The sequence below is a fragment of the Carcharhinus amblyrhynchos genome, chromosome 1 (assembly GCF_965287045.1).
Source record: "Carcharhinus amblyrhynchos chromosome 1, sCarAmb.v2.hapA, whole genome shotgun sequence".
In the NCBI taxonomy this organism is placed as follows: domain Eukaryota; kingdom Metazoa; phylum Chordata; class Chondrichthyes; order Carcharhiniformes; family Carcharhinidae; genus Carcharhinus; species Carcharhinus amblyrhynchos.
Window position 1 is genome coordinate 102,597,684 of NC_137324.1, and position 27,884 is coordinate 102,625,567.

The 27,884-nt window shown below is 39.9% G+C and overlaps 1 protein-coding gene across 13 annotated transcripts in view; it reads left to right on the forward strand.

The window, feature by feature from the left end:
- The window catches only part of LOC145343633 (LIM domain-binding protein 2), a 484,019-nt gene that overhangs the window by 421,487 nt on the left and 34,648 nt on the right, over positions 1-27,884 (forward strand). For 8 of the 13 annotated variants that reach the window (XM_080189839.1, XM_080189901.1, XM_080189818.1 and 5 more), the window contains 2 exons: positions 3,238-3,321; positions 4,946-5,041. In XM_080189839.1, coding sequence (XP_080045965.1) covers positions 3,238-3,321; positions 4,946-5,041 — 180 coding nt within the window. The remainder of the gene's footprint in view (positions 1-3,237; positions 3,322-4,945; positions 5,042-27,884) is intronic. The other 5 variants (XM_080189828.1, XM_080189867.1, XM_080189876.1 and 2 more) reach the window with 1 other exon arrangement.

A 27,884-nucleotide genomic window follows, 5' to 3' on the forward strand; every position in this document is an offset into this window, starting at 1 on the left:
AAAACATAAACTCAGTACATCTGATGTTTAAATCTCAGCATGTAGGATATGAAATATTTATCTAAAATTGGGTGGATGTATGCATATATCGGGATAGTGGAACACCAGATGTAAGAATTGGAGAAAATGTTGATGTATTCACGGTCTCGTTCTTCCTCTCTCTCCCACTGGTTTTCTGACACTCTTCCACGCTGGTGACTGAACTGTTTTGGTAATAGTTGCAATGTTGCTCAGAGGAAACATGAATTATTATCAATTCTATTAAGTCTTTGAAAAACAGTGCTTGTTCTTTTGATTTAAGTATGATTTCCAAAGTTCATTTACCTTGAATTTCCAATTTAATACAGTGCATGTGAAGTCCAGTTCATTTTACAATAACTGCAGCTAATTATTATCAGTGCTAAATTCTCCCTCAGTATACCTGAACAGGCACCGGTGTATGATGACTAGGGGATTTTCACAGTGGCTTCATTGCAGTGTTAATGTAAGCCTATTTGTGGCACTAATATAAAAAAAATGCCCTGTATTCATTTTCTCTCCACGTCAGAGGGAAGTAATCGTCCAACTTTCTGGTTAAATTTTAGTTTCTTAGACACTTTAAATTTACTGAATTTTCTAACCAAAGTATTCGACACTGATGCTCTTAATTGTCAGTCATAATGATCATAAAATTGCCCAATTGTCATAAACATCAGGGAAAGAAATCAGGAAATCAGCTTTACCTGATCTGACCTGAAACATTGCCAGGTGATTGACTCTTAATTACCTTCCACAATATCTGAGTAAGTCATACCATTATATGAAACTGCTACAAAGAACAGAATCCAATCCAGTCAATCCTATAAAGTTTTCCTTCCTGACATCTAGGGTTTGTGCCAACATTGGGAAGACTATTCCACAAGGTAGTCGAGCAAGCAGCCTGACAATCATACTCACAGAATTGTACTTTTCAACCAACATTCCAGCTCTGTTTCATCACCAGGCCTAAGTATGTGATGTTCCATCGGTAGCCAGATCCACCAGGATGGCAGCACAATATGCAGTTGGGAAGAAGTGCCCCTGGCAGATCTCAACATTGACTTCAGAGCCCATGGTATTAGGCCAACACAGGCAAGGAAACATTATCACCCATTGCCCTCCCTCAGCTGATAATCAGTAGTCTGCCAGTTTGAACACTAATTGGAAGCAGCACCAAGAGGAGTAAGGGCACATAATGTACTCTGAGTGGATGACTTCAATGTCCACCATCAAGAGTGCCTAGGTAGGGCTGTTTTGATCATTCTGGCCATGTCCTAAAGGACAGGGCAGCCAGACTGAACCTATGGCAGGGAAGTATGTACATGACCTTGCCCTCACCAATGACCTGTCACTTAATTGTCCATGACAATATTGGTAGGAATGACGACCACATGACCCTGGTGGAGCTGCCTGGTGATTGTCAAGAGGGCACCGAGCAAGACTGTTTTCTTCCTGTTGGGGAAAACTTCAGCAGCCACGGGCATTCAGCCTCTGACCTTCTGATAAGGTGGCTTCACAACACAGTGCAGAGTCGCTGACCAGAGACTGATAGCCGAGTTCCACACACATGAGAACAGCCTCAACCGAGATTTTGGGTTTATGTCACACTATCTGTAATACCCACGACTTGCAAAATCTCACTAACTGATCTATCTGGAGACAATACACATCTCTTTAACCCATGCTTAATGCTCTCTCCACTCACATTGTTTGCACCTTTAAGACTTGATTAGCTATAAAGACTCGCATTCCAATCATTATTCTGAAATAATTGAGTTTGTGCCTTTATATGCCCTGTTTGTGAACAGAACTCCCACTCACCTGACAAAGGAGCAATGCTGCGAAAGCTAGTGGCGATTGCTACCAAATAAACCTGTTGGACTTTAATCTGGTGTTGTGAGACTTCTTACTGTGTTTACCCCAGTCCAACGCCAGTATCTCCACATCATTGCTTTAGATCTGTCAGCAGCAATAGATTTGTATTCAATCACAGTCTGTAAATTCATGGCCTGGCATTTCTCTTGCTCTATAATGACCATCCTGCCATGGGATGAGCACTAGTTCAAATGAGGCGTACCGAAGTGAATGCTAGGAGCAGCACCAAGTGTATATAATAATGAGGAACCAAGCTGGTAGTGGCAAACCACAGGGCTGCATCCATGCTAAACAGTGGGAACAGCAGGCTAGTGACAGAACTAAGGGCTCCCTCAATCAATGGATGAGATCAAAGCTCTTCAGCTCTTTTATATCTAGTTGTACATGGTGGTGAACAATTAAACAGCTAACATCAGAAGGAGGCTTCATTAACATCCTCATCTTCAATGATGGCAGAGCTTAGTGCAGATGTAAAAGTCAAGACTAAAATGTTTGCATCCATTTTCAACCAGAAGTGCTGAACAGATAGCATACCTAATTTAGGCAAATTATAAATTGAATTTTTTTTAAACAGAAGTACTCACTGATTAGGTTTTACTTTGTGGTCAACGTATTACTTATAAAAGATGAAATGGAAAGGATGAGTATTTTTCCTGATTCAGAATGAGAGATGGAATACTGTATTTTTTACAAGTTTTCTTTAAGGTTATTCAAAAATTTTAACATTCTTCAAATCTTAATGTTAGGATTCAGTGAAATGAGTGTGGGATAGTTTTGTACAACGTAGGCTCTACTCTAACTTAGCAATGAGATCCATCAGTGACACATAAGGACGGTCAACTTTATGGCTTTTCCATTCTGCCTCTTGATGCTGTACAGTGGTTCTTCAGTAGGCTTGTTGAAGGTTTCAGTCCATTGTAAAGTCAGTAAGCTCCTGCCTTGACTCTGGAAACACTGCCATTCAGGTGAACTGATATCTGGTTCTGTATGGCTAGATTAAGCAGTATGTGTACATTAAGGTAATCATAAAGGCCGACTGTTTACAAATGTATTTGACCTGCTTATCCCCACTGTTGAAGGATTAATGGATAAATGCATTGCTTGGTGTGGCACTGAGCTATTGAGTTTAGGAGAATCTTTGCTAATATAAATCATGATGTCAGTAGGAGCAGTACAAGTGGCCTTTGGAAAAAAATACTCAAATTCTTAGCAGAACCCTATTAAATACCAGTAAGTAATTCATTCCTGACATGTGCTGTACGAATAGGTACAGTTGTTGGCATTAAAGCAACTTGCTTTCATTTGATCAAATATTGCATGTTCTAATTTTATTGCTCTTTTCAGGCACAGGATCCGCAGGTGCTGGAACAACTGTCCAAAAACATTACTCGTATGGGGCTGACTAACTTCACTCTCAACTACCTCAGGGTAAGATCAGTAAACTTCAGATCCATTTGATAAATGCCAAAATCAAACTCATTTTCAGAGTCAAATCTGAGTTGCCACATCTATTAATCTTCATTTGAAAGATGATTACAACATCTAAAGGTGGGTAATCAGCTTAATTATGCAATGAAGATGGAGCTAACAGCAAGAAGTTGGTATAAATTGGTGTGGGAGAAACACATGCTAATGGATGTTAATTTTATAGCAATTGCAATACTTGCATTATTTTCAAGGCGACTGTAATTCAAAATATTCTGCACAGAATACAATATTTTTCAAAAAAATTAGTGAAAGAAATAGAAACTATTAGCAATATCCTAGTTAGTTATGCACTTTTAGGAGTCAATTATTTGCGTTTTTTATGTGTTTGCGTTTATATCTTACAATTGTATTTTATGTGGTGTTGTTGTTACTGGATTTATTATGAGCATATGTATTTGTGCTAATAAACCAAATCTGATAATTCATTGTGAATATTGTTTATCAGCTAAGTTGATTAAATTGTCTGTAATCAATCTGAAGAGTTAATTATGACTCTTAGAATAATATAGCTGTAAATTAAATAGGACCTTTAATTGAATAAGACAAATAAGAAAGCAAGATATAAATTTGCTATTTCGGAAGCGGCCAGAACCGAAGGCTAGATTTTTCTTAAACATGTGATCTGAAATCTGTTGAGGAGAGGGAGAATGGAGCAGGAGAACCTGCTGGTGGATCCTGGTCTTTGAAAACAGTGGCTGAAATTTTCTTATTTGCCCCACCCAAGCAGAGAAATCAACTAGTTGATCTTTTTCAGTTGGGAGCAGGTGGTAAGGAGAGGGAAAGCAGCTTATTTTCTTGTCCTGCTGCCATGCTATTGCCAATCCCAGGTAAGTTCAATACAGGGGTGGCAGCAGGAGGACAGCTGATGGCTCTGATGGAGGGAGGAAGCCTGAAAATAGCCATCTCTCCCTCTGTTCTGACTCCAAGACTCCCAACAAGATGGATGAGGCCCTGTTCTGAGCCTGTTAGAACTAAAAAAAAATTCTCCTTTCTTGAATAGCAGCTTCTTTGTTCCACTGTAGCCCTGCCAGTTGTCACTGCCTGGCAATAGAGGGCTGCTTCTGCATCATGCATGCAAGAACCTGCCCTGCATCTTTAATTCAGACCAAGTTGTGTGTAGTAATGGGCAGCTCCTCCAGCAATGGAACTACCTGGAAGATCAGTCAGACCAGATTCTCTACCATAGGCTGGAAATAGTAGTCTAGATTTTCCATTGTTGACCCTCAGTAGTAGTGGCATTGAATCAAGAAACCAGCTGTAGAAAATGTGTTCCTTTCTACCAGAAATCCACCAACGTTATGCCATGGTGTGGTTTCTAAGAGTGAAGGATGCTGCTATGTAGCAAATTCCCATCTCAAATTAGTATCAGCTTCAATTGAATAATAATGTGAAATCAGAGTCTGACATTGTAAGGGAATCATCTGCAGTGATAGTTTAACCAAGGGCACAGGTAAGTAACTTAAATCTTTAATATGTAAGTCATTTTTTGACCATTTCAGTATTTTTTTCTGTGGCACTTCTCATGAGCCTTTGTGCCAATTGTTCAATTTTTTTTGCCCCCCAGCACCATTACTGCAACCAATGGGTTTCTCAATGGGAATTCCCCTATCTGAGGTGTTTGGAAAAAGAAGAAGAGGATCTACAGAGGGATGCCAGGCAGGTCAGGCTGCACAAGAGGTGCTTTGTGCCCACCTGTCAGGTTTCTGACATCTGCATTTGCAGACAAATTGTGAACATAACTTACTTTGACAGTTAATTAGTGCATGTGGAGGTCCCACTTCCTAAAGGAAGTTGAGATAGTAGGCCCAGTGGCACCATTCACCATTTGCATGAATGCCAAAGAACCATTTTCAGAATGATGACACTCAATGTGTCATGCTTTCAGTGGCACTGCAGAAAAGGAAGGCATTCTGGGGTGATCAGCAGTCAGCACACCCAGGTTGACTATACCTGGTAAAATGCCACCAACCCACACAGATCCTGGGGCACTACCTTTAATCACTGCAGAAAAACTGCCTGCATTGGATTTGGGTCAGCAGAGAGACAGATAAAGAGCCGTGTCTGAAATACAAAGAGTTTTATAAAGCTCTAGTTGGAATGCATCTGGAGCATCACATTCAGTTCTGCAAAGTGTATCTCAGCAAGGATAGATAGGCCATGGAGGTTCTCCAGAATAATTCTAGGCTAAATGGGTTAAATTATGAGGACAAGTTACGTAGACCTTGTTATATTCTTTGAATACACTTGAAATTTAAGGGGTGCTGTAACTGAGGTATCTAAAATCATTAAAGGAATTGATAGGTTGGACAGAAACTATTTCGTCTGTGGGCTGGAGGTTGGTGGAGGGTCTGGAACAAGGGAGTATCATAAAATTCAGGCTTGGTAGTAACATCAGGATTGATGTCAGGAAGCATTTGGTGCGCAAAGAATATTGGAAATTTGACATTTTTCCTCGCAAAATGTTGTTGAAGCTTGGTCAATTGAAAAATTAAAACTGAAAATTTTAAAACTGATGTTCATATATTTAGGCAAGGCTATTAAGAGATATAAAACCAAGGCAAAAAAATAGAGTTTTTCTCGGAAATGGTAGAATGGGTTCAAGTTAGAACTTGTAGTTCTTCCCATTTTGGTAGGAGCACTTATGGCTGTCATTCAGCATAAAGGTAGTGATTCCATTGCAGTAGTAGTCAGCTTGGCCTGAAACTTGGCTCTACCTCCTTGCAGGAATGCTGCAATGCAGAATTATGGTGACGATGTCATGGATATGACCATGATGTTGTGGACAGATAGTCATCATCCTTGCAGTCACCTCCACTTCAAAGAGTCAAATGTTGGCCTACTAAGTCATTTGCCTGCATGTTGATAATTGTAACTTGAATTTCCTTTCCTTCATTTTTGCTTGCCACTTCTCAGTCCGTCCCCCTCTAACCTTAGCAAAGGCAGCAAAATTTCCATCCTCAGATTCTGACATTCTTCCTTATTTCCTTTTAAATTTCTCTTTTACAGTTTTCCACTCCCACCATTAATGTACTCTCTTCAGTCATTCAAATATAAACCTGAAGCTAAACAAATGATCTAACCTCAGGAACTTGGGTTCCATTTGAGTCTGTCAAAAACCTGTCAATAACTATTCTAGCCTGGACTGTTTCAATTCTGGGTAACTAGGAAATAAATATTGTTTGGCAAGTATATTTCACAGCTATTTAAAATAGTTACACCATTACATTTTATTACACCATTATGGAGAAGTTTGACTGTTTCTTCACAAATACTAACGTGCTTTTCAAGTAACAACCTTTTGAGTACCATCGATAAGTTTGCATGCACTCGATACCATCTATAGGTAGGAAGCAGTAGCTATGTTGACCTTGTTGTTCTTTTGGATTTTTTGACTATTATTTGTTACTTCAGAAAGAATTTGGAAATAGAGTTAGTTTAAAATATTCTTTCAATGCCATATATATTAACTCCAATTCAGAAGAAGTACATAAGATATGAAGTTTGTGTATGTATGTATGTGTATATATATATATGCATACATACTAGCTTTTCTGTTTGATTACCCTTACTCAATAGTTCATAAATGCTTAGAAGCCTGATTCTGTCTATGGACAGAAGGTAAAATGTGAAGACAGAGACACAAGCAGTCAGATTATAAAATGTTTGCTAGGCTGAGGAACATTTATGAGAAGATCAGAATAATTATTTTGTTTATCAAGCAAGCTGACTCATCAATATGGAGAACTGTTACGTTCCATTATTTTATATTATTACATGATAATTTGTACTAATTAAACTTGGTAACTAATACAGATGCAAAATACCATGGATGCTGGAATTCTGAAATTTAAAAAAATGCTTGAAATAGTCTGCAAGTTTGGCTGCATCTGTAGAGAGAGACAATGTTAACCTTTCAGAATCTTTGCTGTGTATTTCCAGCATTTGCTGCTTTTATTTGCCTGATAACTGTTGTTCTGAATCTTCACAGACACTGAAGTAAAACAGCTTTGACACATATTGTGTCAATGAGTCTTTTCATAGTCAATCTTTAAAGAGATCAAAGATGCACACATGATAAAGACTTGAATAGCCACTTCAGTTGCACCTCTTAAGTTATTATGTCATATACGCAGATAACAGCATCTACAATTATTCGCCATTTTAACATATTAAAGGCGCACCACAAAAATGTTATCAAGCAAAATTTGACACAGGACCTCGTGATTTTTAAGATTGATAATCAAAAACTTGGTTAAAAAATAGGTTTTGAGAAGCATCTTGAAGAGGAGAAATAGAGATTTCAGAGTTTAGAGTTAAGATGCAGCCATCAATGGTGGAACAAATTAAATTGGGGATGCAGAAGAATTAGGGGAACATGAGATCTCAGAGGGTTGTAGGGTTTGAGGGGATTATATAGATGTGCAGGATTTGAAAGCATATGTAAGAACTTTAAGGCATTGCTGGGTTGGAAGTCAGTGTAGGTCAGCAAGCATGTAGGTGATGAGTTGCAAATTCAGGAACAGATAGCATAGTTCTGGATGAGTTCAAGCATAGGGGGCTGGAAGTAAGGAGGCCAACCAGGAGAGCTCGTCTTCATCAAGTAAGACATGCAAGATTGTGAAAGGCCTGTTTCAACCTCTGGAGACAGTTTACAGGGAAAATGTTGGAGTCAGTGGCTATGCAATGAATGGTTTTGGTTATACCAGTGTTTAGTTGGAGGATGTCTCTGCTTAGCCAGTACTGAATATTATATAAGCAACATAACAATTCACAATTGGTGGGAGCGGTAAAGTGATGTAGAGCTGGCTGTCACTTGGCTTTGTATGGAACATGATGTGTTTTAATATTATCTCACCACGAAGCATCATGAAATGAGGGAGGCAAAAATATCCTTAAGCGCAAAGGAGCAGGATTAGGCTATTCAGCCTGTTGAGTCTGCTCCTCCATTAATTTATATAATTGCTTATCATCCACTTCAATGCCACTTTCCTACTCTGTCCCCATATCCATTGATGTCATAAGTATCCAGAAATCTATCAATTTCTATCTTGAACAAGCTGAATGATTGAGCATCCACAGCCTTCTGGGATAAAAAAATTCCAAAGATTCATCACCCTGTGAGTGCAATCTCCCTCATCCCAGTCTTAACCTGTCTGCCCCTTATTCTGAGATTGGGCATCCTACCTATACCTCCCCTGTAACATTCTGTAAGAATTTGGTAAGTTTCGTTGGGATCATCTCTCATTCGCAAATCCCTAAAGAATAGAGATCCAGTTTCCTCAATTTCTCCTCATAAGACAATCCCATTATCTCAGGGATTAGACTGGTGATCCTTTGTTGTACTCCGTCTACAGCAAATATATCCTTCCTTAGTTAAGGAGATCAAAACTTACGCAGTGCTCCAGGTGCAGTCTCACCAAGCCTCTATACCATTGCAAAAGATATAATTTCTCCTGGACTCAAATGCCTCTGCAATGAAGGCCAACACACCTCATTTCTAACCTTTATTTCTAACCAAAGCCCAAGGTTCATCTCACTCTGACTCCTCTGCTTTTAGCTTTGGAAACATACACACCCAGTTTCTGTATGTGGGCATAACATAATTGGGACAGCACAGTGGTTAGCACTGCTGCTTCACAGCTCCAGGGACCTGAGTTCGAATCCCAGCTTGGGTCAGTGTCTGTGTGGAGTTTGCACATTCTCCTCGTGTCTGCATGGGTTTCTTCCGGGTGCTTCAGTTTCCTCCCGCAATCCAAAGATGTGCGGGTTAGGTTGATTGGCCATGCTAAAATTGCCCCTTAGTGTCCTGAGATGTGTAGGTTAGAGGGATTAGTGGGTAAAATATATAGGGATGTGGGGGTAGGGCCTGGGTGAGATTGTGGTCAGTGCAGACTCAATGGGCCGACTGGCCTCTTTCTGAACTGTAGAGTTTCTATAATTCTATACCAGTTGCCTTTGGAATTTTTTGCTGCACATACCTACTAGCTTTTAGTGATTTATGAATAGAAAATCCAGGTCCTTTTGGACATCAACACTTCTCAACATCTTATCATTTGAGAAATACTCGGCCTTTCCGTTTTTTCTACCAATGTGGATAACTTCTCACTTATGCACATCATATTCCACCTATTATGCTGTTACCCGTTTGCTTAATTTGTTGAATCCTCTTGAAGTCTCCTTGTATCCTTTTCACAACTCGCATTCCCAATTGTGTCATCAGCAGGTTTGGAAATGCTACATTTGGTTCCCACACGCAAATCATAGAATCATAGAAACCCTACAGTGCAGAAAGAGGCCCTTTAGCCCATCGAGTCTGCACCGAACACAATCCCACCCAGGCCCTACCCCCATATCCCTACATATTTTACCCACTAATCCCTCTAACCTACGCACCCCAGGACACTAAGAGGCAATTTTTTAGCATAGCCAATCAACCTAACCCGCACATCATTGGACTGTGGATGGAAACCGGAGCATCTGGAGGAAACCCACGCAGACACGAGAAGAATGTGCAAACTCCACACAAATAGTGACCCGAGCCAGGAATTGAACCCAGGCCTCTAGAGCTGTGAAGCAGCAGAGCTAATCACTGTGCTACCATGCCGCCCTATCATTTATACAGATTGTGAACAGCTGTGGTCCCAGCACTGATTCTTGTGGTACCCCACTAGTAACAGCCTGTCATCCTGAGAATGACTCATTCAAACTTCCTATTTTCTGTCTGTTAACCAATCCTCAGTCCAAACCAGTATATTACCACAATCCCATGTGATCTAATCTTGTTTACTAACTACCTGAGTGGGATCTTATCAAAAGCTTTCTGAAAATCCAAATTAAAAAGAAATATCAGATGTGGGCATCGCTGGCTAGGCCAGCATTTACTGTCCATCCCTAAATGTGCTTGAGAAGGTGGTGGTGAGATGCTTTCTTGAACAGCTGCAGTCTCTGTGGTATAGTACATCCACTCTGCTATTAGGGAGGAAGTTGAAGATTTTGACCAACGGCGATAAAGGAACATCGATACATTTCCAAATAAGAATGGTGAGTGATTGGAGAGGAATTTCCAGGTGGTGGCATTCCCTTGCCTCTGCTGACCTTAGTAGCTTTTGTGGGTTTGCAAGAGGCTTCAAACTAACAGATCTGTAGTTCTGTATTTTCTCTTTCATAAGGAGCCTTGGAGAGTTCCTGCAGTGCATTTTGTAGATGGTACACATGGCTGCCATTATGTATTGGTCGTAGAGGGACAAGTGTTTGTGGAAGAGTTGCCAATCCAGTGGGCTGCTTTGTCCTGGATGGTGTTGAGCTTCTTGAATGCTATTGGAGTTGCACTCATCTGGGCAAGTGGAAAATATTCCATTACATAGACTTGTGTTTTGTAGAAGGTGGAATCGGGAGGTGAGCTATTCAACAGAATGCTCCTCACCTCTGACCTGCCATTGTATTCATATGGCTAGTTAAGTTCAGTTTCTGGTCAATGGTAACACCCAGAGTGTTGATAGTGGAGGATTTATTAACAGTAATGCCAATTAATTCAAGGAGTGATGGTTAGATTCTCTGTTGTGGGAGATGGTCATGGCCTTGCACTTCTGTGATGCAACTGTTACTTGCCCCTTGTCAGCCCAGGCCTGGATTGTCCAGGTCTAGCTGCATTTGCACATGGATTGCATTAGTCTCTGAGGGGTTGCAAATTATGCATAATATTGTGCAGTCATCAGCAAACATCCCCATTTCTAACCATATAGACCGTATCCACAGATTCTCCTTCATCTGCGCCATAAGTAACATCCTGAAAACACTCCGAGTTTGCCAAACATGATTTCCCTCTCAAATCTATGTTGATTCTGCCCAATCATATCATCATTTTCCCAAGTGTCTAGTTATCACATCCTTTACAATCGATTCTGACATTTTTCTTGCAACTGACTTCAAACTAACAGATCTATAGTTTCCTATTTTCTCTTTCACTCCCTTCTTAAATAGAGGATTCCATTTGCTAACTTGCAGTCTGCAGGAGCTTTTCCATAGTATTTAACATTTTGAAAGATCAATGCATCAACATCTCTGTAGGCACCTCCTTAAACACTCTGGGATGTAGCTCATCAAGTTCAGCTGGGGATTTATCAACCTTCAATTAATTTTTCTTTATTATTACTTTCAGTTCCTGATTTTCACAAGCCCTGTGGTTCCCTAGTATTTCTGGGAGATTTTCTGCATCTTCCTCTGTGAAGACAAACCCACAGTAATTGTGTAGTTTCTTCGTTATTTCCCTATTCTTCATTATGAATTCTACTGCTTCCACCTGTAATGGACCCACATTTGTCTTTGCTAATCTTTTCCTTTTCACATACCTGAAGGAGCTTTTACAGTCTTTTTTTTATATTTCTCACTCGTTTGAATTCATATTCTTTTTTCCCTTCCTTGATCAGTTTCTTGTCCTCCTTTTCTGGATTCTAAATTGCCTGCAATCCTTGGGCTTACCTCTTTTCCTGGCAATCTTATAAGATGCTTCCTTTGACCTCATGCAATCTTTAACTTATTTGATTCATTTTCCTGTTGGGTTTTGTGCTTAGGGGAAATGTATATTTGTTGTAGATAAATCCTTGGTTAACAACAGAGTAATGATGCAGAAGCAGGAAGAGAAACTACTGCAAGCGATTCTCAGACTACAACTGGTTAGAAAAGAATAGTGCTGGATGAGGACGGGAACCCAGCTGTATTACAGATGAGAAACTTTGGGAAAAATTGATGTTGGTCAACTATATAAAAGGATGCAGGCAGGAAGGAGAGAAGTAAGTTACCATGATCACAGTCAGCTAGGATGTCATTTGTGACGTTAAGTGATGGCAACCTAGGCTACCGAGTGAGCCGTTATGAGTGGCCCTCCTTCATCCCAGTAGGCTGCAAGATTGAAATTGGGCTTGTTTACCAATCACCCCATTAATCAGATTGAATGCATTTAATACATACCAAATATTTCATAAGTTATAGAAAATGCTTAATCATTCATATATTGATAGAACTATCAACTTCAAATGTTATAAACAAAAATAATATTTACAATTTGAGCACAGAGTGAGCTCACGCCTCTCGCGGTCAATGTTATATTCAATTAGCATCTCATTTCATGTGCCCTTTATATGCATATCACTTCAGTCATACAGCAGGAATAAACCACGTGGATGAAAACAAGCATAATCTTGTGGTGGATATTGGTCAGTAAAATGGCTTGTAGGCTGCACTCAGAACTCTGATTAGCCGCATGCAGCCCATGGGCAGCAGGTACCACCTGAGTAAGAACGATTTTGTACTGTGGCAGGGATAGAAACCTGAATGGAGGTGTTCAAATTAACCCATTTGGGAGGTGACAATGTGTTCAAGAACCTTAGAGAGGAATGAAAGGGTGAAGATGAGATGGCAAGGACAATAGGGTCAGGTTTTACTATTGAGAAATTGGTGATGACGGCAGATCTGGAGGAGTGGGAAATAGTACCTGAGGAGGAGAGAACTGCTATCATTATTAGCTTTCATTGGAGTCAGGAAGGCAAAGGGAGTGATCAGAAGTTTAGTGGGCATAGGGTTGAAGGAGCAGGAGGCATGTCTGCTGGACAAGGTGAGCTTGGATAGGGCATATGGGGAGAAAGAAAAACTAGAAAAGGATGCAAGCTTGAAGAGAGGATAACTTGGTGGAATGTTTGGTTTGTGGATTAGAAGGAGAAAACAAAAGAGGCAGCTGAATGGATGGTTTTAACCTTCATGACAACAATCCATGAGGTCCTTACATTTGTTGGATGTGACATTGCGAAAGATAGGGTTCAGAAGACAGCTGGTAGTGGAGGAGGGAAGCTAGGGTGTTGCAGGGATAGTGAACCATTTTAGCAGGGGAGTGCAGGACCCGATAGGGTTTGATGTGGTCCAGCCAAATCTGATTGGCATAACTATTCAAGTCTGCATCCTTTTAGGGATTTAAGGAAGTAGCAATGAGAGCTGTACCAGGAGAATGATCAAGGTGAGAGGTAATGGTTTTATTGTAAACGAGGACAACTAGGGTAGAGGTGAGAGTGGGATTAAGCTGATTGATAATTCAAAAATGTCATGATGAATAAAGGCCCAAGGCAAGATAGTTTCAAAGTGTTCAACATTTGATGCATCCAAGTTGGTTTATCAGTCTGATGCATTAACTGTAAAGCAGAACTGCAAGCACTGGACCTTTGGTTCCAATGTAAGTGTCAGGATCAGCCTACAATGAGCATGGGAATTAAAGGAAATGCCCTTATTTCAGTTTATGGCAATTCATAGCCTACAGTGTGTGTGATATGGGCAATTGTCAGAGATAGCCAGGGAGCAGAATCAATGCTGGTCAGCCATTCAGCTTTAAATTAACGAATTTGAAGTATCCAGTGACCATCATGTAAAGAGTTTTCTTCTTCTTCCCTTACGTTGGCTGTGTTTTTCTGTCCCACATCAGGAAATTGGTGCTCCATATTTCGTCCAGCCTATTGACTCCCCAGTGGCTGGTGAAACTAGCTATTGAAACTCCACACATGGAATTGTCACAACCAGCCTTGCCCTCTTCTAGAACTGGGACTCAGAGAGAGTATTTTGTGGCAGTTTTTGCAAAGGGTGGAAAGTGTGATTAAAAGGCTGCAATTGGAGATAAATATTCAAAGAGAAGCTATTAAAAAGGCTACTGGAGCTATAACAAAATTGAGATTTTTTTCTAATTTTCTTTGAAGCCAGTCATAAGCAGTTTAAAAGATGACTGTGGATTCCTGCACTAAGCTTACTTGAACAAAATGTTACAAGTTTCCTCAGTTAGAGGCAAGAGAGAAATATAATTCAGCTTTAACTGTGCTGCCTGTTTGGTTCTGTTTTTGAATTTGGAAGGCCAGATATTTAAAATCAAAGAAGGCTTGGTATTCATTTCTGGGATATATAAAAAAAAGACTGTTAATGTCAGAAGAACAGTTGGAAAATCTTGAGAGGGGGTATAGCATTATGCATATTTAAAAAGTACTTCTAAAAGGTTGGCTTGGACCTAACAGTTGCCTTCCTTATTATTTTAACTTCTTGAGTTAGATAGAAGATTGCCTATTGTAAGCAGATACACATTTTATGACTTTCATGTGTGCTTGTTCGTCTTTTGTAAAATTAAATTTGGCTGATATTTAGACTTGAAGCAAGATCAAATGTGACGGTGTACCACTTGAAGACTAGCCTGAGATTTTGTGATGGCATAAACTAAGTCCAATAGCTGAAAGCAATTACACACAGGGTTTTCAGTTTATATCCTGGACACATTACTGAAAGCTGAACTCGACCTCATTATAAGAATGAACACTGTGTGAAAGATATGGGGAGTTAGGATTTGGCCAAAACATGTACTGATCTGGCAGTTATAATCCTGGCTCCTCACACCTTAATAGGCCCATCCAGATCCTTCAACTATTCCCCAGTGTGTTGGCAGGAGCAGGGCAGAAGCACTAGTTCTGCTTACTAACGTGCTTGTCCCGTAATTCCTATTATAGTTTACATTAAAAGCCAAGAGACTCCTTGCAATGGGGGTGAGTATTTGTGCTAAAATATTCTTTAAACTTTGGATCCCACCAGCAGTTTGAGAAATTCTTTGCTCAGCAGAGCAGCTGATCAGGTTTTCCACAATATTTAGATAGCCTAAAGACTGACCATGCCCTTAATTTATTCATCCAAAGAACCAACAGCTCCAAAGTTAGGCCTCTCTATTGGTCCAAAAGGCTCTTTAATAGCCTGCATGTACCTGCTGTATTGTTAGCTGACAGTGGGTTTCACCACCGAAAAGCTTTCCCTGCCATGTGACTGCACTTGTCTTCATTGTGCACTGCCAGCACTTAAGTTTTAATTGGAATTGCATGATAATCAGCAAAAAGAAAGCAGAAATAGCACCCAGTTACTATTCCACCATCAGGAACAACATGCCACCATAAAAATTCTACCCATGGTCTCTATTTTAATAGCAGTAACAAAATGGTGATTGGAATTAGAGTTGTTTATGTGTATTTTTTAGTTCAACTTTATAAACATTGCAGGAAATTTGCAGCATGCAAAGGGTAACTAACCACACGGGTTAAATACTGATTAAAAAATTATAACATTATTTTGATGTTTAAAACTTTCTTACAGTAAATAAGGAATACTGGGAATATGTTTATTCAAGATTGACAGTATCGTGCAATGCCCATTGTACAGTACAGTCTCCATTTTGCACATTTTACTAAGCTGTTTTTATTCAGTTATTTTCCCCAAGGTAATTTCATGCTGCATGACATCAAACACCAAAAATCTGTATTACTCTGATTCAATGAATTCCAGAGTTGCAGCTGAACAACAGTCATTTATGGATGTCAGAGGTAGGTTCTTTACTCAAAGGGTAGTAAGGACATGGAATGCCCTGCTTGCAGCAGTTGTGGACTCGCCAACTTTAAGGGCGTTCAAATGGTCAGTGGATAGGCATATGGATAACATTGGAATAGTTTAGGTTAGAGGATCATTAGATTGGTTCCACTGGTCGGCGCAACATCGAGGGCCGAAGGGCCTGTACTGCGCTGTAATGTTCTATGTTCTATGATATCTGTGTATTTTATCGATACATGTTATCTTCCTCCTGTTTTGAATCAGATTTATTTTTATTCATTCATGGACTATGGGCATCACTGGCTGAGCCATCATTTATTGCCTATCCCTAGTTGCCTTCAGAAGGTGGTGGTGAGTTGCCTCCTTGAACTGCTGCAATCCCTGAGGTGAAGGCACACCTACAGTGCTGTTAAGAAGGGAATTCCAGGATTCTGACCCAGTGACAGTGAAGGAACGGCAATATATTTCCAAGTCAGGATGGTAAGTCACTTGGAGGGGGAACCTCCAGGTGGTGGTGTTCCTAGGTATCTGCTGCATTTGTCCTCCTTGATGATGGTGGGTGTGGAAGCTGCTGCCTAAGGAAGGTTGGTGCGTTCCTGCAGTGCATCTTGTAGATGGTACGCATGGTAGCTATTGATGGTGCAAGTAATGAATGGTTCTGGAAATGGGAGCAATCAAGGGGTTGCCTTTTTGTGGATGATGTCAAGCTTTTTGAGTGTTGTTGGAGCTGCACTCGTCCAGGGAAGTGGACAATATTCCATTACCCTCCTGACTTATGCTTTGTAGATGATAAGCTGTGGGGGCCAGAAGATGAGCTACTTGCCACAGGATTCCTAGTCACTGACCTGCTTTTGTTGCCTCGGTATTTATATGGCTAGTCAAGTTCAGCTTCTGATCAATGATAATCCCCACAATGTGGGGGATTCAGTGATGGTAATGCCATTGAATGTCAAGGAGTCTTAGTTATATCCTGTCTTGTTGGAGATGGTCGTTGTCTGGTGTGGTGTGATGATGATGACTTTGAGGAGCGAGAGTATTCATCTAGCTTCCTGTTTAAGAGCTTTCAATACAGTATTGCTTTTAATAGAAAGTATTCAACTTGCTCTTTGGGGGTAAGATATTGGAACTTGAGGCTTGTTGATTCTGTCGTGTATAAATTTTACCTGTGGCTATATTCATCTGCTTCAGAGCATTAGGTAAGTAAATTTGGCAGAATTCAAGAGACTGTGAAGTGCAAACAATATTTTAGAATGGCTGGATTTAATGGGCTAAATGGCTTCTTCTATTCCACATTTCCTTACATTCCCATCACTCATTTGAGGATGGTGAGATTTTCAGTTGCACTGAAAGTATCACTCAAACTAGTGCAAGAAGAAAATTCATAGTAGGCATTCTGTTTGCTAATCAGCATTCAACATTAAGATTTCATATGAGTAAACTGGGTGTAAAGCATGTTCCTGTGTTTTGAAAGCTTTAAAATTATCTCTGTTGTTGAAGTGTTAATACCAAGCAAACATTACATTATCACTGTAAGAAACTGACTTCCTGCAATACAGAAAAGTAGCGTCAGGGATGTGTTTTATTTTGCTTTTAAAAACATAATAGTTAATAGAGGGTGGATGTCCGGTTCGTCACTATTGTACTATTAAAATTGTTATCTGAGTTCAGTTACACAGATGAACCCTACCATTCCTTTTGCAGGAAAGTAAGCAGCATGACGCCAGTAAACCCAGGAAACTGGTGATTATCTTGATAAATTCTGTTGCAAAATAATGAATTGCATGCATGTGTGCCAAGTCCAAAGCCAATTCTTATATATTTATTAAAATATTTTTAATGTGTGTTTTTGACTTGGAATACTAGTGCGCTCATGAGGCACAATTTTGAGCTTATACAGATGCAAATGGGCAGTGAATAAAGTGACCAGGACTCTCAGTCAATACAGCCGATGAAAAGCATGAACGTTTTGATGATCAAGCACCATTTACATTTAATAGGCACACTGTGCACACATTTCCTGCACTGATTGGCAGTTTACTGATCAGAGTTGAGTGGGAAATCCAGCAGTCTGTTGGAGCCAGACTGGCTGAGGACCCTTAAAGAGTGAGGCCCAAGTTACTTAGGAGAGGAATGGAGAAAAGTAGAAAAACAGTTGGGAGGCTGTTTATGAAGGCATAGACACATTAATAGCTCATCCTTGCTCCAAAATATCACCTGTCTTTATTAAATTCTTTTAGTGGCTGCTTGTTTGACCCCATTCTGTGCAGTTTGTGGATAGGCTTCAAGCAATACATTGACAGGTAAAAGTAGTATCGCTATTCTCGCTACATAATGTTACACTAATTAGCGCACATTTAAAAAAAACTCTCAGCCATTTCTGATGTCTAGGCCAGTATTTTGCAACCTAATATAAAGATAGTGGAATTTATTTTAACAATTTTAGTCCAACCACAATCCCATTCCTGCTAAAATATAGGATTGTAAAGTAACGAAGATCATTGCCATAGGGTGCTCTACCTGTGTGTCTGCTAACACTTCAGGTGGAGGACTTGCCCAAGAGAGATGAAATTATAGCCTTAAATCTACATATTCTTTAATGGTTAATCACTTTTAAAAGATGCAAGCATTTATTTAGTTGGTACTCCCTGTGAGAAACATTCTGTGCTCTAAAATTGACTTGTATGAACATCATTCTTGCAACAATAATAAATTCAGAAAATGCTGGAAAATTGTTTTGAGGAAGAATCATTCAGACTTGAAACATTGGCTCTATTCTCTCTCCACAGATACTGTCAGACCTGCTGAGATTTTCCAGCACTTTCTGTTTTTGTTTCAGATTCCAGCATCCACAGTTTTTTGCTTTTAACCATAAGAAATTGTTGTGCATTTTAACTGTTCCTGTGCCTGAAAGAATGGTTTGGATCAACTTATATATAACTTATGTATAACTTAGGGACAGTGATTGTATTTTGAAAAGCTTGGCTTCTAAAAATTTTTCACATTCTACCATTATAACAAAGTTGTGATTTTCAGTATTACCACTGAAAAAGCATACTGAACAATTTCACTTGGCAACTTGCACAGATTTAAGTTGCTTTTCAACTTTGGTAACTTGCCTATTCTAGGAAGAGCACCTTCACACTGCTCCATCTGTCTTCAATCCCTACTTGCATCTTTATCTAATTTCCTTTGGCTTCTGATCCTTTCCTTCCCCTGTCCTAATTTCCTGTCATTTCAAAATGTCTATTTTATCCATTATTAGATTCAGTTCATTCTGGAGGGTGAGGTTGTAATCACATATGTCCTAACAAGTAGCTTCAAAGTGGCATTGAGAGCATGCGTGTCTGTCTCTTGGTCAGGATAATGTATGACCTGAAGAGAAGTGCACAGCAGAATAAATGATCCAGCTGCAGCTCCATACAACCCTCATGACGAGCTGCAGAGGAAGAATCCATTTAATACCATTAAAATTTGAATGAATAAATGATCTTTCTTGTTTAGTCACTTAAATGCACAGGGTGAATACAATGACTGTTAAATGCATGAATACTTCTTTATGATTGAACAAACCATTTTGTATTCCGTAAAAAAAAAACAAAAGCTTAAAATCCATTTTGCACCTAATAAAATCAGGATGTTAAGACAAGATTAAATTTTGATCTAAAGCAGCACCTAATCTTCCTTGGTTTTTATCACCACAACTGGTAGAATATAAAATGTAGGGAGGTGAAAAGGCCATTCAGCCCATTGACTGTATTCCAGAACATGATTCAGGACCAAATTATTTTTTCTCAACTTCTAAATTAATTTCTCTGATACTCCAGGAATGATTTAAATGCAGGTATTAGATGAGGATGAGACTGGACTCAGATGTGATGCCCTCCTTGACTGAAAGTCCTCCAAAAATACACAGTATCTGGACAAACACATGAAGATAAATTAATACATTTCTGAAGGACAACTAAAAACAAGTTTGGAAGTTACTTTTGGAGAAAAATGGTAAGGAAAACAAATGGGATTAACTTATTCCCCAAGTTTAACTCATTACACTACACCATAGGGATGCTCGCCCACTTTTTTTGTGGAGCTTCATTTAGATTATTTTAATTAAGATAGTATCCTTAGCTAAGCATTTCTATTATCAGTGGAGCAACACAGTACATCCTGTCGTGAATATTGATAGGCAATCAAGCACCGAATGGGAGGAAGTAGTTCCATAACATTCCCATCCTCAATGAAGGTAACCAAACTTGGTGCCAAAGACAAAGCTAAAGCATTTATAACCACCTTCATCAGATGTGTAAAAAGAATGATGCTTCTTGGCCTCTTCCTCAGTACTCGCCATCACAAATACCAGTTTTTATGCAAATATATTAATTCCATATAATAAGAAATGACTGAGCATGTTGGACACAGCAAAGGTTAAGAACCACAGCAAAACCTTAGACTTAATGCTGAAGATCAGTGTTGCAAAACTAATGTGCTCTTTGCAAAGCTGTTCCGAAACAGTTACAACATTAGCATCCACCAACAATGTCCTATCCACATACAGCAGGTCAAATTCAATTTGCTCTATTACTATTCAGTCAGCTTATTTAGAATGAACAGCAAAGTGATGGAAGTAGTAGGTAACAGTGCTATTAAGGGCACTTATTCATCTGTGCTCAATTTGGGTTCTGCTAGGGGCACTTCAGCCCCACACCTCCGGGTGCTCCAGTTTTCTCCCACAGTCTGAAAGATCTGCTGGTCAGGTGCTTTGGCCATGCTAAATTTTTCCTCAGTGTACCTGAACTGGTGCCAGAGCATGGCAACTAGAGGTTTTTCACAGTACTTGTGACACTAATAAATAAAACCTTATTAGGTTCAACATCAACAAAAGCACAGAGATGCAGAAATAAAGTAAAAATGAGTGCCTTTGAAATCAAGACACCATTTGATCAGTAGTGACACCTTCAATAAAACTGAAGTCAGTGGGATTGGGGAAAACTCCATTAGTCGGAATAATATCTGGCATGAATGAAGATGGTTGGAGTTGTTGAAGGCCAATAAGCTCAGGCCCAAGACATGGCTGCTATGGGTTCTTCAGAGCAGAGGCCTTGGCTCAAATATCTTAATTTGCTTCATTATTGATCTTTCTTTAATCAAAAGGTCAAAAGTGGAATGGTCACTGATGATTGTACAGTTTTCAAGTCCATTCATATTTCTTCAGATAATGAAACAGTACATTCCCTGGATCAGCAAGTATCAGCCTTTGGCTGGGAAATAGCACATAACATGCACCACACACAATAACAAGCCTATGACTGTCTTCACGACAAGGGAAAGTCGTACCATCTTCCAGCGGCTTTACCATAACTGAGTCTCTCACCAATAACATCCTCGGGACATGATTGACCTGAAAGTTAACTGGATCGATCAGGTGGCTACTAGAACAGGACAAAGGATGTGTATTCGGCAGCAATTGGCTCACCTCTTAACTCCTCAAAACGTCTCTAAAACCTAAAGACAAAATGCAGTAGTGTGATGGAATGCTCTCCATTTCTCTGGATGGTATTGAACATCCTGAAGAGAGATATGTTGGACATATTGGTAAGTTGAGAATTAATAATCATACTTGTCTCTTGGAACAAAAGACTCTCCAAGAAAGACAAAATAGCTTTGGTGTGCTGCAGAGTATACATGGCTTTTCTTTTGCTCCAATATTATCTGTGGGAAATAAATGACAAGGACAACATCAACCATGAATGATTTAAAGTATAATCTAATTTCTAGTATAATATATACATAGGCAGTATGTTTAGGAAGGTATAGAGTTTTAAAAATTACTCTTTAAAGGTTTTGAGAACAGTTAAATCAGGAAATTTTGTTTGGGAGAAGCAACTATGACTTTATATAAATAGGCTTTTCAGAGTCTTTAAGAACAGAATATATTATGAGGTCTAATAATTGATATTTCCTTTTAACATAGGCAAACTGGTATATAGAGAAATATGTTTTTCAATTATTATTTGGAGGGTTTGAATGATACACAAACCAGAAATGTACTCTCTGTAAACAATTAGATTAATTACCTTTGCTGTACATATGTAAAACCTGTTCTGTATTTGCCATATATATTTCTCTATACTCATGTTTACTCATGGTGTGTCACTGAAAGACAAACAGGAAGAGGGTTAACTATTAATTATTCCTCAACAGATTTAGAAGGGACTTAAGGAGCAACTTTTTCACAAAGGGTGTAATAATCTGTGAGAGGAAGTGATAGAGGTGGATACATTATAACATTTGGACAGGTAATGGAAGGAAAGCTTTAGAGGGATAAGGGCCAAACGCAGGCAGATGGGACTAGTTCAGTTTCGGAAAGCTGGTCGGCATAGACAAGTTGGGCCGAAGGGTTTGTTTCTGTGCTGTACATCACTATGACTCAAGGGGCCCAGCTACAACAGCACTTCAGAAGCCCAACACCATTCAGGATAAATCAGTCTACTTTGTTAATGTCCATCCCCTTCCACCACCAGTGTACCGTTTTGGCAGCCTCTACCATTTGCAGAGTGCATTGTAGTAAGTTGGCAAAGTTTCTTCAACAGAGATTCACATATCCACCACCAAGAAAGATATAGGTAGCAATTTTTTTGGAACTCCATTAACTCCCAAGATTTCTTTGGAGTCATGTATCATTCTGACTTTCCAGTTTATATTGCCGTTCCTTCAATGTTGCTTTATTAAAATCCTAGAACTCCCCAGTGAACAGCACTATGACAGAATTACATAAGCTGCAGCAGTTCAAGAAGTAGATTGAACACATTCCTCTTCCAGAAAATCAATCCACATGAACCTTGTCAACTGAAATATCCTCATCAACCTGCTAACTCATTGAAAAACTCAAGCAAATTAATTGAACGTGATTTTCCCTTAGCAAATATTTGCTGGCTTCCCTAATGAATCCATTTTTGTCCAACTGACTAATTTTATTCCAAATTATTGACTAACGTTAATTGTTAGTGAACTTATCTGATCACTTACTGTAGAACACAGTATTACACCACTGGTAATCACAGTAGTTTGGTGAAAATATCTCATTGTCACATTGTTATAATCTCATGTTGCTTCAGTGGAGTAATGGATTCATTTGCCACAAATATAAATCTACCTCTGTCTCACAAAAACGGTGGAGTAAAATCCTGCATTTCACTAAAGTCAATACACATTGGTGATGTGGCAAGATTGTTAAGATCGTACCAGTAATTTCAAAGACAATTGATAGGAATCATCAAGGAATCCAAAACAAAAGTGTAACAACTGTTATAATTGCAACTTTTTGGTCCCCACTTTTCCCACTATGATCAGCAGTATTCACACTTAGCTAACCACTTTAGTCAGGCTCTCATTACATAGTGCAAGTATAGTGTAATGTATGTAGATTATTAATGCCATAACATTATGTTAAATGTGCATACTGGAATGAAGTCACAGATTATCATTCAGATTTCAGCCTCTGCTGCTGACATGGAGGATGTGAGGTGAGGTGGGGTGTGGTGGGGGTCATTGCCAGAATTAATTTTGCCATGGCTCCCTCCTTTTCCTTGATCCAAATCCTGGTATTGTCTTTCATGTCCCCCACCCAATTCTTTGTGCTTGCTTGTATCTCTGCCATTACATCCTGGAGGAAACTGTAAAATAAAACTGTGTTTATCAGCTGGCTGGTGCAGAGCACTGCTCAATGACAATGTAAGAAGCTGGTTGTATGAATATGCAGCACATTCCCATGTTCTTTTGTAAACAAGCATGTGAATACTACTGAAATGTTCTGTGTCTGAATGCTGAAACCATAATTTCATGGGAAGTAATGTGTCTTTATGCTGTGGTCAGGAATTGGGTAACAAACTCAGACTTTTTATGGCGACTTGTGCTGCTTACCGTGTTACTCGTGAATTGTTGTCGGTACTTTCTGTCCTTGTAGTTAGGATACAAGACTTAAAACTATCAATTATTTAATGGTCAACTGTTAGCTTCAGCCCTTTGGAATTTAGTTCATTCTAAAATGACAAACCTGGCAATGGAAGTTCAAAACCAAGTGTTGTGGTAAAAGATTGAAATCACTCAAGTTTATAAATTGTAGTAATAGATTTTTATTAAGTTTGATTCTTTTTCTGAGTCAGTTAATCATTTTTACAGGAATAAAAAATGGTTGAATTAGGAACTGTTATGCTGGTTGCAGCTCAAATTTAGAATTAATGCAGACAAATGTAACATTGCCCATAGGAACAAAAACGGGCAACATGCATTATTTATGAATGGTGTTCAAACAATGATGAAAGCGAAGCAAAGCATTCAATATGTCAACTGCTGCCGAATCATAATCAACAAAACCAGCAAAGTTTTAAACTATGTAGCCAAAACAATAGGATACAAGTCACTCGTAGTCATGATCAAGCTCTCATCAAGTTGCCTTGATCACCATATCCAATAATAGTTATTAAGAAACAAGAGAACCATCAATTTACTGGACAACATGTAGAAAAGAACTATGAGGTTTAATCCATAATTTTGGATGTCTGAGTTTGAAGAGAGTCTGGGGAACTTGGTCTTATCACCCTTGAAAGAAGGTGTGAGAGAGATATGTAAGATAGTAAACAGTTTAGGAAAGATAATTTCAAATAAATGCTTCAGTGGAAACTGAGAGTGTGGCACAGGTTCTAACTCATAAAATATATGCATGAGATCACTAGGTTATTCTTTGTACAAAAAATAATCAACAAATAGAATGGACAGTTGTGGGGGCAAAAACACTAACCATTTAAAAGCCATTCGGATAGCCACAACAGGAAAACTTTAGGCTCTTTCTGGATGGATGGAAGAACATGGACCAAATGACCTTTCTTATCTAATAATTTTATGATTATGGAAACAATTGAAATTGGAGAGAATTGTTTTGTGCAGTGGCTTGGGAAATAATGAATACAAAAGTTAACCAATTAGAAAGCAAGCAAACAAGAAATGCTTAACCAGTGAAGGAGGAGGAAACTGACAATCATAACAATGGCAGACTTGGCCCATTATCATGGACACAGGATAGATTGTTTTGATGCAATAACTAAACTCAATATAGTTGTATATTTTACATTGTGAAAACAAGATTATAAGAAATAGATGACTGAATGGGCCGTTGAGCCTGGTACACCATTCGTGGCTGATCTGATTGTGGCTTTAACTCCACCTTTCTGCCATCCCCTCATAACCCTTGACTCCATTGTAGGTCAAAAATATGTCTGGATAAGCTTTCAATATATTCAATGGCCCAAGCTCTACTGCAGTCTGGGAAAGAAAATTTCAAAGGCTAGCTACCCTACAGAGAAGAAATCCTTCCTTGACCCCATTTTAAATGGGTGACTCCTTATTTCTAAATTGTGCTCCCTAGCTCTAGATTCTGCCACAAGGGGAAACATCCTTGCAGTATCCACCCTATCAAGCCCCCTCTGGGATTGTGTATGTCTCAATAAAATCACCCCTCCTCCTCAACCCCAATGAGTATAGGCCCAACCTATTCAACCTTACCACATAAGACAATCTCTTCATACCAAGTATCAGCCTAATGAGTAACATGGTAAGCAGCACTAGTCAGCAGAAAAGGTGAATCTTCTCTGAACTACTCCCAATGCAAGCTTATCCCTCAGCATTCTAGGTGTGGTCTTTCCAGCATCCTGTATAGTTATAGCAACACTTTCCTACTTTTATGTTCCATCCCCCTTGCAATAAAAGCCAATGTTTCATTTACCTTCCTAAGTACTAATCATACCTGTGTGCAAACCTTTTGTGATTCATGTACAATGACATCCAGGTTTCCCTGTACTGCAGCGTTCTCACTCCATTTAAACAATATACTGCTTTTCTATTCTTCCTTCCAATGTGGGCAACTTTATATTTTCCCAAATTATACTCGCATTTGCCAGATTTTTGCTCACTCACTTAACCTATTTATATTCCTTTGCAAACTCTTTGTATGCTCTTCACAACTTGCTTTCCTCCCTATCTTTGTTTTGCTGGAGCTGAGAGAGAGCTAAGATTTTACCTGTTAAAAACCTGTTTAAAATAAGTTTAAAGCACTTTACTCTTTGTAGAACTGTTTAAAGCATTTATTTATTGTATTTACTGCTTTAAGAATTCTGAGGGTGTGGTGAAAAGGCATTTGTGGACCAGCCTGCTTTAATTATCAAGGGGCCACACGGTGAAGCCTTCCATTGTTTGCTGGAGCTGAGAGAGAGCTAAGATTTTACCTGTTAAAAACCTGTTTAAAATAAGTTTAAAGCACTTTACTCTTTGTAGAACTGTTTAAAGCATTTATTTATTGTATTTACTGCTTTAAGAATTCTGAGGGTGTGGTGAAAAGGCATTTGTGGACCAGCCTGCTTTAAATCAGCGCCAGGTTTAAAAGGAGGCCTGGTGTAGACAGCGGGCAGCGGAGTGAGGGGGAAGCAGAGTGAGTTAATAGGGCTTAATATCAAAAAGGGCTTGGAGGAAAAAAGGCCAGGTGAGTTTGTTTGAAAAAAAAACAAGGAAAAAAAATTTTTTCAAAACTACTACAGCAAGAAACAAGGAAAAAAATTTTTTCCCCATAAAAAATTACAGTGAATAATGGAGGGGCATGTGATGTGTGGTTTCTGTATGATGTGGGAACTGGCGGACCCCAGGGTCCTTCCCAGTGGCCATGTCTGTAGTAAGTGCAGGTTGCTGGAGGAGCTCCAGCTCAAGGTGGATGAGCTGGCCTCTGAGCTACAGACACTGAGGCTCATCAAGGGGGAGAGAGGGTGCCATTGTCAATGGGGTGCAAGTGACATCCACCCCCCCTAGACTGGCTAACTATAAGGGTCAGGGACAAAAGGGGACTGCTGGGAGGAGGAGGAAGGGGGGTGAGGAGCGGAGGCCTCAGCCTCTTAATCTGCATAACAGGTTTGAGGTTCTTGCTTCCACTCTGGAAGAGGACGAGGCAGGTGAGGTTGGTGAGCAAACTGCACACGGTACAGTGATGCAGCAGGACATAGGCAAAGAGAAGGGGAAAAGGAACGTAGTAGTGATTGGAGATAGTGGGGTGAAGAGTATTGACACTGTCCTTTGTCACAATGACAAAGTGCACAGAAGGGTGTGTTGTCTGCCTGGTGCTCGGGTACAGGATGTCGCAGCTGGGCTGCAGAGGAACCTGGAGTGGGAGGGTGAGAACCCGGTCGTTGTAGTACATGTGGGTGCCGGCGACGTAGGCAAAGTGCGGACTGAGGATCTGGGGAGGGAGTATGAGAAGCTGGGAATGGAATTAAAAAGTAGAACCGACAAGGTGGTCGTCTCTGGGCTACTGCCTGAACTGAGTGCAGACGGGCGTAGGGTTGACAGGATAAAGGAAGTGAATGGGTGGCTCAGGGATTGGTGTGGGAGGAATGGGTTCGAATTTATGGGGCATTGGCACCAGTATTGGGGTCGGTGGGACTTGTTCGGGCGGGATGGGGTTGGTCTGAATCGTGCTGGGACCAGAGTGTTGGCGAATCGAGTAAAGAGGACTGTAGACAGGGCTTTAAACTAATTAGGGGGGGGGAGGGTGCGAGGGTAGGTGACGCTACGAGGTCTAAAGTTAAGGATAGGGTACAGGTAAGGGAAGAGGCCGAGGATGTCCCAATTGGTGGCGTTACGGCAAATAGGGTCCAGGTGAAGGCTGGGATGAAAGCGCTTTATCTGAATGCACGAAGCATTCGGAATAAAGTGGATGAGCTGGTGGCGCAGATCGACACAAATGGATACGATCTGGTGGCCATTACAGAGACGTGGCTGCAAGGTGACAGGGACTGGGAGATGAATGTACAGGGCTATCAAGTGTTTAGGAAGGATAGGCAGGAGGAAAGAGGGGGTGGCGTAGCTCTGCTGATTAAGGATAGTATCAAGGTGGTAGCAAGGGATGATATCGGAGCCAAAGAGCAGAAAGTGGAATCGTTGTGGGTGGAGATTAGGAACAGCAAAGGGAGGAAGACGCTGGTGGGTGTCGTCTATAGGCCCCCGAATAATGATCTGGAGGTGGGGCGGGCTGTTAACACGCAAATAAGTGCGGCGTGCAGGAATGGGACGGCAGTAGTTAT